At 38.8% G+C, this 14,146-nt stretch overlaps 1 protein-coding gene across 3 annotated transcripts in view; it reads left to right on the top strand.

The window, feature by feature from the left end:
- UBE2E2 (ubiquitin conjugating enzyme E2 E2) overlaps positions 1-13,578 on the top strand; it is a 351,397-nt gene extending 337,819 nt beyond the window's left edge. For all 3 annotated transcript variants that reach the window (XM_006735242.3, XM_081825770.1, XM_081825772.1), the window contains one exon: positions 12,715-13,578. In XM_006735242.3, the coding sequence (XP_006735305.1) occupies positions 12,715-12,812 (98 nt within the window). In that variant the 3' untranslated portion in view covers positions 12,813-13,578. The remainder of the gene's footprint in view (positions 1-12,714) is intronic.
- The last annotated feature ends 568 nt before the right edge of the window (positions 13,579-14,146 follow it).

Genomic DNA, 14,146 nt, shown 5'->3' with positions numbered 1-14,146 from the left:
GCCTCCACTACAGATTTCCGGCACTCGAAGGCAAGCAGGATGATCTGGTAAACTGAAACCCCTGAGAGTCTTGTCCAGCTCTGGCTCTGCGCTGGATTATTTATATCCCTGGACTCAAGTCCAGATTCCCAGATGCAGTGGAGATTGTGGACCTGTGTGATAGTATCCAGGGCATGATTGCAGTACTCACACTCCTCTGAAAGCCATCTCCTGCCCCATTCTTAGCTACTGAATAGTGTAAACAGAAAAGACTATTTAAGGGAAAAATTGATCAATTAGAATATTTATTTGTAGGGCGCCTGGGTGGCTCAGTTGGTTGAGCGACTGCCTTCGGCTCAGGTCATGATCCTGGAGTCCCGGGATCGAGTCCCGCGTCGGGCTCCCTGCTCGGCGGGGAGTCTGCTTCTCCCTCTGACCCTCCCCCCTCTCGTGTGCTCTCTCTGTCTCATTCTCTCTCAAATAAATAAATAAAATCTTTAAAAAAAAAATTAAAAAAATTTAAAAAAAATTTCTAAAAAAAAAAAATATTTGTAGTCAGTAGACTACATTTAGGACTATGGAATAAAAATATCTTTTTATTTTGAAGAAAAGGTGTGCATTGCAAACAAGTTTCATTAGATTATTGTCATTTTTACTTCCATCAGGGTTAGAAGTAGAAGACAGGATCAGGATAGTCTTCAGTCTCTCACAGCCAGAGACCATGAGAAAAATACTCTAAAATAATTTGTTTTCCATGCTTGGCAGGAAGGAATATATATTTTTGAATAACTGGATGCCTGTGCAGGGGGCAGCTGAATGGCTTAGTCGGTTGAGCATCCACCTCTTGGTTTCAGCTCAATGTCATGATCTCAGGGTGCTGGGATCAAGCCCCATGTCAGGCTCCCCGTTCAGCGAGGAGTCTGTTTGTCTCCCTCTCCCTCTGCCCCCCACCCGCCCTGCTTGCACATGCTTGTGCTCTCTCTCTCTCTCAAATAAATCTTTTTTTAAAAATAACCTGGGATACCTGGTACATATAGTTACATATAGGCCAGTAAGCTAGTTTCTCATTAAAATCTACAAGTGTTGATGATGATGTGGAGAATTGGAACCCTGACACATTGCTAGTAGGGATATACAATGATGCAATCTCTTTGGATAGCACTTTGGCAGTTCCTATAATGGTTACACATAGGGTTACCTCTGACCAAGCTGTTCCACACCTAGGTATATACCAAGAGGAATGAAAACATGTTCAAGCAAAACGTGTACACAAATGTCCATAGTAGCATTATTTATAATAGCCAAAAGTGCAAATAGCCCACGTGTCCGTCAACTAATGAATGGATAAATATAATGTACTCTACTCATACAATAGAATATTATTTGACAATAAAAATGAATGAGTCTGATGCATGCTACAACATGGATGAACCTTGAAAATATTATGTCTTGTGAAAGAAGCCAATCACAAAAGATCATCATGTGTATGATTCCATTTCTATGAAATGTCCAGAACAGACAAATATATAGAGACAGAAAGTAGATTACTGGATACCAAGAGCTAGAAGATTTGGGCAGATGAGGAGTGACCGCCAATGGGTACAAGGTTTCTTTTTGAGGTGATGAAAATAATTCTAAAATGGATTGTGGTAATAGTTGCATAACTGTGAATGTACTAAAAACCATTGAAGTGTATACTTTAATTGGGTAAACTATATGAATTATATCTCAGTGAAGCTGCTTTTTTAAAAAAACCCAGCTTTAACATGTTGGCATCTTTGACTCTTTCCTGCTTGCTGCAACAACAGCTCTTTACAGTGGTATTTTGGGGAAAGCAATGTGTGAATCTCTGGTATCTTAAACAAGTCCTCTACTCTAAGGATATTTTCTTAGAGTTCATTAGAAATTATTGCTTAACTAAGCTTGGAATTGTAACCCAATAACTTCTCAGTAGGAATGCAGCATCTGTACCATTCTTTAGAGGAGTCTATTCTAATAGAACGCTTATATTTGAAAACACACATTGATTTAATGTACATAGCACTGCTATGTAGACTTATAGGATGAGGTTTTAAATTTTTAAAGGTATTTTATCAAGAGTATACTTTAGATTATAGCCAGTGTATTTTGTATTGTTTATTGAGCAGTCTCAATTCAGTGGGTATTAATATGGAATGGTTTTAATTTTCTCCTGTCACTGCCTTAGGCCCTGTTTTGTTGAATCTTGCTTTTCTGTTCCTTAATAATATTTAGCAGATCTCATAGCATCCAGGTCACTTTCAGTTATTAGAAGGTGAATCTGGTCCATTTTTAAACTCCCCTCTCATACCTGATTTAAATTTAATTTCCCCCTCCATTCCCATCAGGGTGGATGGAACATGGTCTGGTTCTCAGATACTGCCTTCTCCTCCCTTTTCAAGGCCTAACTCCTAAGCAGTTGGAGGCTAGGTAATGAATGAGAACAGTGTCCCTTTACCTAATTTCCTGTGGTTATTATTTTCCTTGCTTCTTTGGCAAGCATCGTCTTGCCATCCATGCCTTGTGGGTGACAGGTGTGAAAATGCTGCTTCACATGGGTAATTTGGAGAACTCACTGCCCAGTTCCCTGATGTGGAAGACTGAGCCCTAGCTCATCCTCCTAATAAACGCCTTCTCCTGTGGTGTCCCAGTAAATATTTAACAACTGGCTAGGGGTTGGAGTCGAGTGATGGTATGTGGCATGTGTATATGCACATACATAAGTTTATTATACATTTTACTGATGTAAAGAATGTATACAATTTACAGATAATAAAATATACAATACTCTTTAATGTAAATTTCATGTAGTCATTTGATTGTCCTAGAAGAGATTCAGTGATTTTTACTAAAATCTATAGCCATCCTATGGTTGCAACTGACAGGTAAGTGTACTTCTAACATGAATATTGGATATTTTCATTTAAGAACTAAGACAAAAATGCAATAAAGAAGGATGTTGGAATTTCACTTGTTAGTGTCATGAGCAACTTCTTTGCTGAATTAGGTTCAAATGCTGGAAGAATATATCCTCCAGTTTTTATGCTATTCACAATGTAAGGACTCTAGACATGCTACACTTTTAGGTTTAATCTGCATTATTAGCATTTTATCCATCACTTTCTTAGCTCCAGACAATCAACAAAACAATAAATCCAAGTCCTAAATTGTAGCATTTGCCAATTTCAGGCTACATGCATGACCTTAAACTGAATGCACAATTGGGACAAGGTGCACGATAGCACATTGGTTGTTTTTTTTGTTGTTGTTTTTTTTTGCACCATACAGATAGAGTAGGCATAAAAATAAATTATGAGAATAATAATCATAGCAGTAAAATAATTAAGAAATGAGTTTTAAGTATTACCCTTGTTTGTAAATAATTTATTTAATTGTAACTTTAATTTTTAATAATGGCTATGTTTAAATTCCTAAAAATTTAAAAATTGGTTGCAAGCTGGTTCCAGATAGCATTCTCCTAAGAGCCTCTTAGTTACTAGGGGAGCTGCCTTCTTGATAGGACCCTGATGAGATAGCAGGGAAAGTATAGACCACTTCCTTGGTGCCCGCTCTCTCTAATCAGATAGTCAAGGGGCAAATCACCTCATACCTGGTTTAAATCTCTGGCCAGGGATGACACTCCAGTCTGCTTCTCGAAGACACCCCAGTCTTTACTTGGTGGGTCTCTTGTTACCCTCCTTGCATGGCTTTGAGAAGAAAAAGTCATTTCTCAGTATTTGTTTTTGTGGTGCTGAGGAGGAGGAAGACAGAGACGCTCCACTACCACACACCACACTCCCAAGGTGGTAGCTCAGTAATCCCACAAACCTTCTTTCTCTCCTTTCCCATATTTTATGATAGATACCTGGGGTTGTCAGAGCCAGCTCATCTTCTCTTAATAAGTCCTATGGAAGGTATTGATGGTCTCTTTAGAATTTGGGATACTCAGTACCTCTTTTAACATCACTAGTTATTAATTCTGGACTAACAGCACATCTTGCTAGACTTATATGCAGTTCTGTTTAGCATTTTCAAATTTATATCTAGTTTGGTAATATCCACCATTTGGTTTAAATCACAGACATGATGATTTTCCTCCTAAATCACTTCGAGTCACACATGCACGCGTGTGTGTGTGTTCTCAGGGTACTTAACAATCTTTCTGGTTTGGGCTAGGCCTATAATTAGTAGTTTGGTTCCCCAACGTTCCAGAATACAAAAACCTTAACTCTGTCCTACTCACTTGATTTTTAATTAGTAGACCCAGAGGAATTCAGGAATTCAGATATTCCTAAATCTTGATAACATTCTTCAAAAGAAACATAAGATTCCTATACCTGTGGGGTGGAATAGCTTTAAATGCTCCAAGTCTTAACCTCATCAAGATTAGGATTCTTCAGGGGCGCCTGGGTGGCTCAGTCGTTAAGCGTCTGCCTTCGGATCAGGTCATGGTCCCAGGGTCCTGGGATCGAGTCCTGCATCCGGCTCCCTGCTTGGCGGGAAGCCTGCTTCTCTCTCTCCCATTCACCCTGCTGTGTTCCTACTCTCGCTATCTCTCTCTCTGTCAAATAAATAAATAAATAAATAAATTTTTTAAAAAAAAAAAAGGTTAGGATTCTTCAAATAAAATTTTAGTGAAGGAAAAAAAATGGGAAAGGGTAAGAACTTACCCTACCCCATACCAAAACAGTGAGAAAAGCAGGAGGAACAAATAAAGCAAAAGACAAATTCATCTATTGAAAGAACATCAGTACAGAATCCGATCCAGATATGTATAGGAACTTTGTGTATGATAAAGCTAGCATTGCACTAAAAGTTACTATATGTAAATATAGGGGAATACTTCTAAAATGCTGGAGTGAATGAAGAGGGCCTTTGTACGTAAGCATGACATCAAACCAGAAAATGTTAAGGAAAGATTGACTTACTAAAAATTTAAACTTGTGTATGGCAAGGGCATTATAAACTCAGTTAAAGGACAAATGATACACTAAGAGAAAGTATTTCCTCCGCACATAATGGATAAATACTGTTATTCTTAAAGGTGCACTGAATTGATTTTGGCTGAATACTGAACAGCCAGTGTTAAAATCAATGAGCAACCTAAGGCAAGGCTGATTATTCCTATCATAAAACGATCCTCTTCCATACAATAGTAAATATGAAATTTTATTTTAAGAATATAAGTAATATTATAATTTTAATATTAAAAATTCAGGATATTTGGATTTTGTCATTATGACAGAGCAATATGATTTCTGAGCACTGCCAGCTACTAGATGGCTCCTGTGCGTATTTGCAGAGTACTTAACTGGGTGTTTCCCTGGATGAAAAGCATGAATCAGGAGGGGGAGGCTTATTTATCCAGTGTAGGTTACCATTCATGGAGATTCTGCTGTCGGATCAGTGAATTTTCCTTTTCCTCTAACACTTATAAAAAGGGGAAGACTTACCTTCTCAGCCCCCAGACTTGAAGATCTGGCTAGTGGTGGTGGTGCGTGTCACTGAAGTGCTCCGTGAACTGAAGCTGTGTGCAGTGCTTAAAGAAAACACTTCCTAAGTATCTAAGAAACAAACATAAGGTTGTTTTCCCCTCACGTTTTAATTTCTAATATTTTTACATTGGCTTGCTGCTTCCCACAGTCACTGGACGTGCTACTTTCCCAGCAGCCATTGGTGGTTACCTTTCCCATCCGTCATAGTTTATGCAGCGGACAGTACTAAGACCCGTTTTGTTCCAGCAGCTTTTTCACATGGTAGCTGCTCTTCCATCTCACTTTGAACATTTGTCTGAATACCTGAGACAGCAGTTCCAAATTATTCCCTTGTATGCCATAGTGTTTATCTTTGGCTGAAAGAGATTTTCAGTCCCAAGTTACATTCATAATGCTTACCAATACTTTTTAAACCAGTGTTCAGATAGTAGCATTGAGTACAAATGATGGTATCGTGCCTATTAAATATGATGGCAACTTACATGATCTTTGATCTCCACAAGTTAAGTAAAGCTGGAAATGACATCAAAGGAGGCATCTGTCTGTTCAGTCTTCCAAAGACTAAAGCAGATTTTGGCTGAATACTGAGGCCAAAGCTAAACTTCAGTGCATGCTTGATAGTTATAATGTATAAAGTGTTCCTTCATATTAGTAGGGAAAAAATGGACAAAAGACATGAACAAACAAATCACAGAGAAAGAAATATAAATAGTGAACAAACAGGAGAAAATGTTAAACCTTAGTAAGGCATCAAGTTAAATGCAGTTACAACAATGACAGATTTTTTTTTGTTAATCTAACAAAAAAATTAAAAAGGTAATGCAGTGTTGTTGAGAATGCTCAGAAACAGGGTAAATTGTACATCCTTTGAGTGAAGGCAGTTTGGCAGTATTTACCAAAGTTTAAAATGTGTGCTCTCTGGTCCAGCACTGTTACTTAGAGGAATCTACCCCCAGAAGTATTTAACCATGTGCTCAAAGATTTATACAAGACTGTAATACTAGTTGTAATAACAAAAAATCAGATCAAATTTACGTGTGCATCAGGAGAGGAATGACAGACTGCTGAATAACCACAAAGGAATGCCCTGTGATTATTAAATATAATGAGCTAGGTCTATTTGTACTGCCTTAGAAATGCAACTGCAATGTATTGTTACAGAGGAAAATGCAAGTTGCAGGATGTTTTTTTATGTGATTCCCATTTGATTTAAGCATAAAGAAAGAAAAAAGTATGGAGGGATGAGTATCAAACCGTTAACAGGGTTACCTTGAGATGGAAGGGGTTTGGGGATGAAGGAAATTAGAGGGAAGAAGGTAATGTTTTTTACGTCATATGTACTTCTTTATTATTTGAGTTTATTATATATGAGCATCTGTTACTTTTTTGTTTTATAAAAGATTAAAGAAAACTAAGCTAGACCAAATCACCAACAAAAAATTTCATGAAAGACAGAAATGAGCTACTTCACCTCATTACAAGGCAGACGCACGGAAGGCCTCCAGGGACTTGATGGGAAGCTAAAAGAATGGTGTTAATCACAGGCATAACTGAACGGCTGGCAAAGCGGTCACTTACAGCCTTGAGGAATCCAAGAAATGGCAAAGTGCAGAGCACAAATTTCAACAATAAAATAATTTTTTAAAAAATAACAGGAGAAAGTGAAAGAAAGCTGTCACAATCACTATCAGGACCCTTTCTCTGATTTGCTGATAATTCACATCTAGAGAAGAAACTTCTGTGATGAACCAACTTACAATGCTCGTGCTACACAGGGACACATGCATATGGAATAGCTGCTATTTATGGTTACTGTTTTGTGTGTGTTCCTTACTTACTTGTCTTACGTTCTTCTGTCCGTACTTAGATCCACACAGTAAACAGAGTTAACAAGAGGGAAACAGAGTGACAGGCAGAGTCCTATGAGGCAGGATTTTGTTTAGCACTAGTTCTCCAGTACCTAGAACAGAGTACGGACTCGGTAAATATTTGTCAAATGAATGAATGTGTAGGCTTCAGCCCAGTGGGAAATAGGGATAAGTAAACAGACAACTAAAAGGCAGTATTCTCAGTGCAGTGATAGAGGTAAGAACAGACAAAACAGAAATGGGACGCATAAGACTGCTAGGGAGCTCCTAGAAGACATCCCCAAGGATGTTGTGCTTGAGCTAAATGTTGAGAAATGAGTAGAAGCCTTCAAGCAAAGGAAGCAGCAGAAGTAAAAGTGCAGACCTATGTTGAAGAAGCTGCAAGTTGTTTTTTCTGGCTGCAAGCATGGGGACGGGAGGCTAGAAAGATTAGGTCTAGACCAAAGATCTTGGGAGCCATACTAAGGACTTTTGGATTTTATCTGAAGAGAATGTCTTCATGAAGACAATCAAATTTATATTTTAAAATAAAATATGATGCATAAGAACACCTAGTTGCCAGTCTTTATTTTGAAAATAATAGCAGCAATTTTGTATGTGCATTACAAGAATTAATTCATTTAATTCTTACAGCATTCTAGGGAGTAGTTATTGTCTCTATTTTGTAGTTGAGGAAACTGAGGCACAGAGAAGTTAAGTAATTTGCCCAAGGTGACTCCGTTACTAGCGGAATTGAGATACACACCCAAGCAGTCTGTATCCAAAGCCCATGCCCTTGTCCACTATTCTGTACTATTTTTTGTTTGTGGTTTTTTTAAGAATATATATGTTTTCTTAAGAAAAGGGAATCCAGGGGCGCCCGGGTGGCTCAGTCGGTTAAGCCCGTCTGCCTTTGGCTCAGGTCATGATCCCAGGGTCAAGCCCCATGTAGGGCTTCCCACTGAGCAGGGAGTCGGCTTCTCCCTCTCACTCTGCCCCTCTCCCTGTTTGTGCTTTCTCTCTCACTCGCTCTCTCTCTAAGTAAATAAAAATTTTTTTTTTAATAAAAGGGAATCCAATTTTTTTCCATGTAATTTTTCCCATATCACCTACCAACCAAGATAGAATGTTCTTTGACCTTCCAAATAGAATAACTCCGCAGTTCAGTAGTCTGCCTGTCTTTTCCACTCCCTTCTTGCCATATAGCTGCTGCTTATCCCCTTTAGTACTGATTCCTCTCTCCCCCCTTTTCCGGACAAGCTTTAAGCCATTTGGCTTCCAGGGTACCCAGTGTAGCCCCAGCCAGGAGAGAGGCAAGCCTAGAGATGAAGTTGCAGGAGTCGTCTGAGCCTTTCTTTTCCAGAATCAAAGGTGCACAGACCACAGATCTTAAAAAAATGGGAGAGGGAGCAGAGTACTCGGTATAATCACCTTTTACTCACTTGCAAATAATCATGATGGTTATTCAGTCAACAAGCACTTACTAACCAGCTTCTCTTTGCACCTGGAACTGTGTAAGGAGGCAGAGGTGAGACAAGGAAGGAGAGAGTGGTGTGCTGCCCCTTGTCGATGGTCTTTTAGTCTTACACTTCCATTCAGGCTAGTATTTCATAGCTAGTATTGTGTCAACAAAAATGAAGGCATTTTTGTTAAACAGGTGAGGTGATGTGGTTTAGAGGTCTAGTTAATGAAGAGCATTATATACCAACTCTCACTCCCATGATTTTCCATTGCCCATGCTGTAAATCCTATTCCTCAGCTTCAGGGAATCTCTAATATATGCAGCATTGGTATTTGGGAGAATGAAGCGCTTAAAATCATCCAACCCTGTGCTGTAAGCATAAACATGCTCCTCTTTTCAAAAATTCATATAATTGCTGTGAACAAGGCAAAAAATGTAGAAGACTTAAATTTTAATTTACTTATCCACTGATAAATTTTGTGGGTTTTCTTTAGTAAGAAGAAGACTGATAGAGGATAATATCAAAGATCAGTGAAGATTTGGGAAAGTAGTAATAATGTGGAAACCCAAAGTAATAATGTGGAAGCCAAAAGGAATTTTTTCCTTCTTTTTTAGAAAGAAATTGTTAGAGAAATAAGCAAGTAATTTATGTTTAGAGACTGTTATTACATCCCTGGCATAACTGTCCATGAAATATGAAACCTGTGTAAGAAGATTCATCTTTACTTAGGTTCGTAATTATAAATACACTACAAAAAGTGTGTTTTATTCCATTAAATTCACTGTGATAGTCATTCGCTACATATATATTGCATAGTTTTGTTTTTGGTTTTCTAATGGTATTTTGCTTTCCTTTTTTTTTTTTAAGATGTATTTATTTACTTAATTTATATGAGAAGGAGAGAGAGAACACGAGTCAGGGGGAGGGGCAGAGGGAAAGAGAGAATCCTCAAGCAGACTCCCCAATGAGCACGGAGCCCAATGCAGGGCTCGATCCCAGGATCCCGAGATCATGACCTGAGCCAAAATCAAGAGCTGGCCACTCAACTGACTGAGCCACCCAGGGGCCCCTATATTACATAGTTTTGGTTGACTGACAATCTTAACTTTTATTCAGCAAAACATTTTAGCACTGAGACCTACTTGGTTAATAACATGTGATTTTTAAATTCCTTCATTTTATACTTTTATGTTTTTCATTTATACTTTAAAAATTTCAGATTTGCATAAATTTGTGAAAGTGTATGCACAGTAATGTTCCTCACAGCACTGTTTATAAAGCCAAAAATTGGAAGAAACTTAAATGTCTCTAAACAAGAAGTTGGTTATTCAGGTGAATACTAAAAATGATGAAGTAGATTTGTAATTATTGATATAAAAAGTTATTTGCCATATAGTGAGTTTTTAACATTACAAAAGTAGACTATAAATTAATCTTTTTTTAATTGTGTGTTTAGAGAAGAATTCCAGGAAGATATAAGGCAAATGTTAACAGTACTTCTCTCTGAGTAAATTTATAGATGGTCTTCACTTACAGTTTTCTGTCTTGTGTATTGTTTGAGGCAGTTTTAATTAGTAATATTGCTTTTATAGTTAGCATGTATAATTTTACAGGTGGAAAAATATTCTTTTTAAAATCAAACTTGAAAAGGTAAAAGGAATCTAATGAAAGAAATCTAATCTTAATTGTTTAAGCGTACAAAAAAATTTTGCACAGTGCATGTTAATTTTATCAGTGTTATAACTTGTTTTGAGATTTTCCCCCCTTCTTCCCCTACTGAAATAATATTAACACTTGATTGTAACACCTTTTCCCACCCACAGCTTCCTGTTCCTTTTCCTTCATCCTCCTTTGAGCTGAAATGACAGACCTGTCTTTTTCCCCGTCTGCCCACACTGTGAGGATACGATTTAAGGCAGAGCATGAACATGACTGGTCATTCTGACATTAAGCCTATCCTTTACCTCAATCCGTGAGTTAGAAAGCACAAATGGGGGGCGCCTGGGTGGCTCAGTTGGTTAAGCGACTGCCTTCGGCTCAGGTCATGATCCTGGAGTCCCGGGATCGAGTCCCGCATCGGGCTCCCTGCTCGGCAGGGGGTCTGCTTCTCCCTTTGACCCTCCTCCCTCTCATGCTCTCTGTCTCTCATTCTCTCTCTCTCAAATAAATAAATAAAATCTTTAAAAAAAAAAAAAAAAAAGAAAGCACAAATGGATCTTTAGTGCATTTCATTAATACAGATACTGTTCAATTAAACACCTGTCTTGAGTGACGTAGACTCCAGTTTTTGAGGATACCTATTTTTTACTCAAACTTTTGCATTCTAGACTGCCAAAAATTGGAATAAGATGATTTTTTTTTCAAAGGTGGAGAAATGTGACTCAGACCTCTCTTTGGCCCTTTAGACTAAAGTCATTACTTAATCTGAACTGAAAAACCACATTTTTTTTAAGTATCTTAATCAGATTCCAGGCATTTGGTATTACTAGTTTAAATCTTCTTGAACCTGGTTGATTTATGTGATGGTGTCAGTTTCAGCATTTGGGCAAGTGAAGGAGAAGCACAGAGTGAGCAGAGAGGCAAAAGTTCTGAACAAACCCATATACTGGGTAGTCTGTTTAAATTGTGTGTGATATAAGTGAATGTAAGAAACTGGCCTCTCCCTAGAATAAATGTAACAAGCTTAGCACAAGTCCAAGAACACATGAGCAAGGTGTGTTAAAATGTGAGCAGCGTCTTGTCAGTCAGAGAGAGGGCTTGGAACAGCTTCAGCAGTACCAGCCTCAGGAGATGGTTAAAAGATGGTGTTTCTGTTGCACCTCTAATACTGAGAAGGTATGACCATGAGTATCTTACTAGGTTAGTCTCAGAATCTTCCCACGTTATAGGTTGTATTAGACCACAGGCACACTTACTTACTTTTTTCATCTTTAACATATTGTTTGCTAATTTTGGTTCCTTCTTATCCACTAGATCTAATACACTCAAATTCTCAACACCAAAAGCAGAGGAAATAAAAATCAGGGAAGGAGTGAAGGTAGAGAATGAAGGGAAAGGGATGCGTTCTGGGACCCCCAGAAACCTAAAAAAAAAAAAAATTTATTTTTAATTGCTCTGATTTTTTTCCAGTCCTATCTGGGTGGAAAGCAATCTCCCAAGCAGCGCATGGTGGGCTCTAGGCTCAGTGTGTGTGGGCTCCTGGCTCTACCGCTTACTCTGTCTTGGGTGGGTGACTTACTAACCCCCCTAGTGTTTCAGTTTCCTGATGTGTCAGTTCCTCAGAGTTTTATGGAGTTAGTATGTTAAACTTTCAGGATGTGAGTATTAGCTATTTAATATCTACCGGTATTTTTATAATAAAGAGCTATATGGATCTTGATATTTCCAAGTTTGGAGGAGGAAGTAGACCATCTTCCCCATTGTCAGTGGTTCTTACTAAGGTTGGTGTGTTCAGCTGAGGCTCTTGAAGCCTCCCCCAATGTAGGCAGTGAGGGGTGGGAGTGCCACCACCTAGGGTCTAAGCCCCAGGGTAAAGGAGTTGGCCAGGCCATCGGAACCACTTCCCAAAGAGTTCTCCGTGAAACAGCTACCTGAAAACAAGCGGAGGGGGGTGAGAAGTGTGCAGTGGGAACAGGGAGAGAGAGTACGACCTGTCAAGAAATGACCAGAACCATCAGTAAAAGGGCAAGTAGATGACTCTGTGGGCAGCCGGTGTGAAAAGTGATCTGTCACTGGCAGGTCATTTACAGGTCTTTGCTGAAGTGACATTGTTACAGGTTAGAACAGCAGCTTCCTGCCACCTCTGCATCTACTCCTTGATCTAGGGCTAGCTTTCCGACACTCCTTTCCCCCAGCTTTGAAAGAGGAAATGCTGCTGGTATTTACTGACTCCTGACTCTGCTTCCCTTCCAGCTGACCCTCTGGTGGGCAGCATTGCCACACAGTACATGACCAACAGAGCAGAGCACGACCGGATGGCCAGACAGTGGACCAAGCGGTATGCCACATAGGGGCCTGCTGCTTGCTGCCCCCGCCGGACCTGTGCAAGCACATTCACCAAGTGCATCAATAGCCCTACCCACCCCTCTGGACCTCGGTTCTTATTTTCTTATTTTTATTAAATTCTGAATCTTTTTCTGATGGTATGTCATCCATCCCCCACTCCTTTCTCCCTCCCTCCTCTTCCTCCTTTTCCTTCTCTCTTCCCTCCACCCCCCCCACCCCTGCCTTCTCAGTTTATTTCCTTTTTTGATTTCTATTAACTTGAAAGATTTGGGGGTTTTTTTTCCATCTTAACATGGAATGGGAACTTTTGTTTTCAGTGCAAACAATGTTGGATCTGTAATAGTAAGAGCTTTCTTACAAAGCTTTGTATTACTGTGTGGTTTTGTTTTTTGTTGTTTTATTTTGATTTTTTTCCTTTTATGTGATCTTTGGGAAAACACGAATTCAGAATTATATCTCATTTCTACTTAAATGTAGTGCTTAGGGTTAATTTTTTGTACTGAAGTCTTTATTGGTGGGTGCATGCTACTGGGAACAAGTTTTTTGTACAAAAGCTTCAATCAGAATCACTGTGCATTACTGAGACTCTGTTTATCACTAGCCTTCTGTCCCCCACACAGAAGACTGTTGGATTGAACAAAATAATATGTATTTTGATTTACTTAAAGTGCTTGTAAATTTCTTAGGGACCTGCCACTTTTGACTGTGGATCAGTTGATGTACACTTGTATTATTAAAGCACTCAATAAATCACTGTGGCTGATAAATGCACTTCTGGTAACCCAGCGTTTGCTTTGTATCCTGGTGACCAGCATAGCCCTGTGTGCAGCAAGGCTTGTCTAATTCAATTACAGATTCAAGTTTATTTTTCATCTGAAACCGCTAATATTTCTTTGTAGTTGAGTTGCTTAGCATGTGGAATTTCTCCAGCTGTCAATAACCTGACGATTTTACAGTTCTTTCAGATCACAAATACTTTACATATTAGCTGGACATTACTTTCTCATAGACATCCCTTCTGTTACAACCTTCTTTACTCAACAGTTAAAATATGGGACTCCAAAAATACTTTCTAGTGAAAGTCAAGTCTGAGCTGATCATTGTGTTTGAGCACTTTTGAATTTATTTCTCTCCTTTTTTCCTTTTAAGATTGTTACAGTGATTACCCTTGAGTTTTGATTTGGGTTTTTTCCCATAATTTTGACGCAAAAAAAATTGCGTCAGTCATGGTCAACACATTCACTGACGAGGGTATATCTGTCTGGGTTTGACCTTCAGACTATTTTACGTATGTTTTGTTTTTTCTCCATAATTTTAGTGGAAGAAATAAACTCAACTG

Source organism: Leptonychotes weddellii, chromosome 1 (assembly GCF_054177405.1).
Source record: "Leptonychotes weddellii isolate Sample4059 chromosome 1, ASM5417740v2, whole genome shotgun sequence".
NCBI classification, from domain to species: Eukaryota; Metazoa; Chordata; class Mammalia; order Carnivora; family Phocidae; genus Leptonychotes; species Leptonychotes weddellii.
Note: the sequence above shows the minus strand (reverse complement) of the source record. Positions and strands in the feature narration are given on the sequence as shown.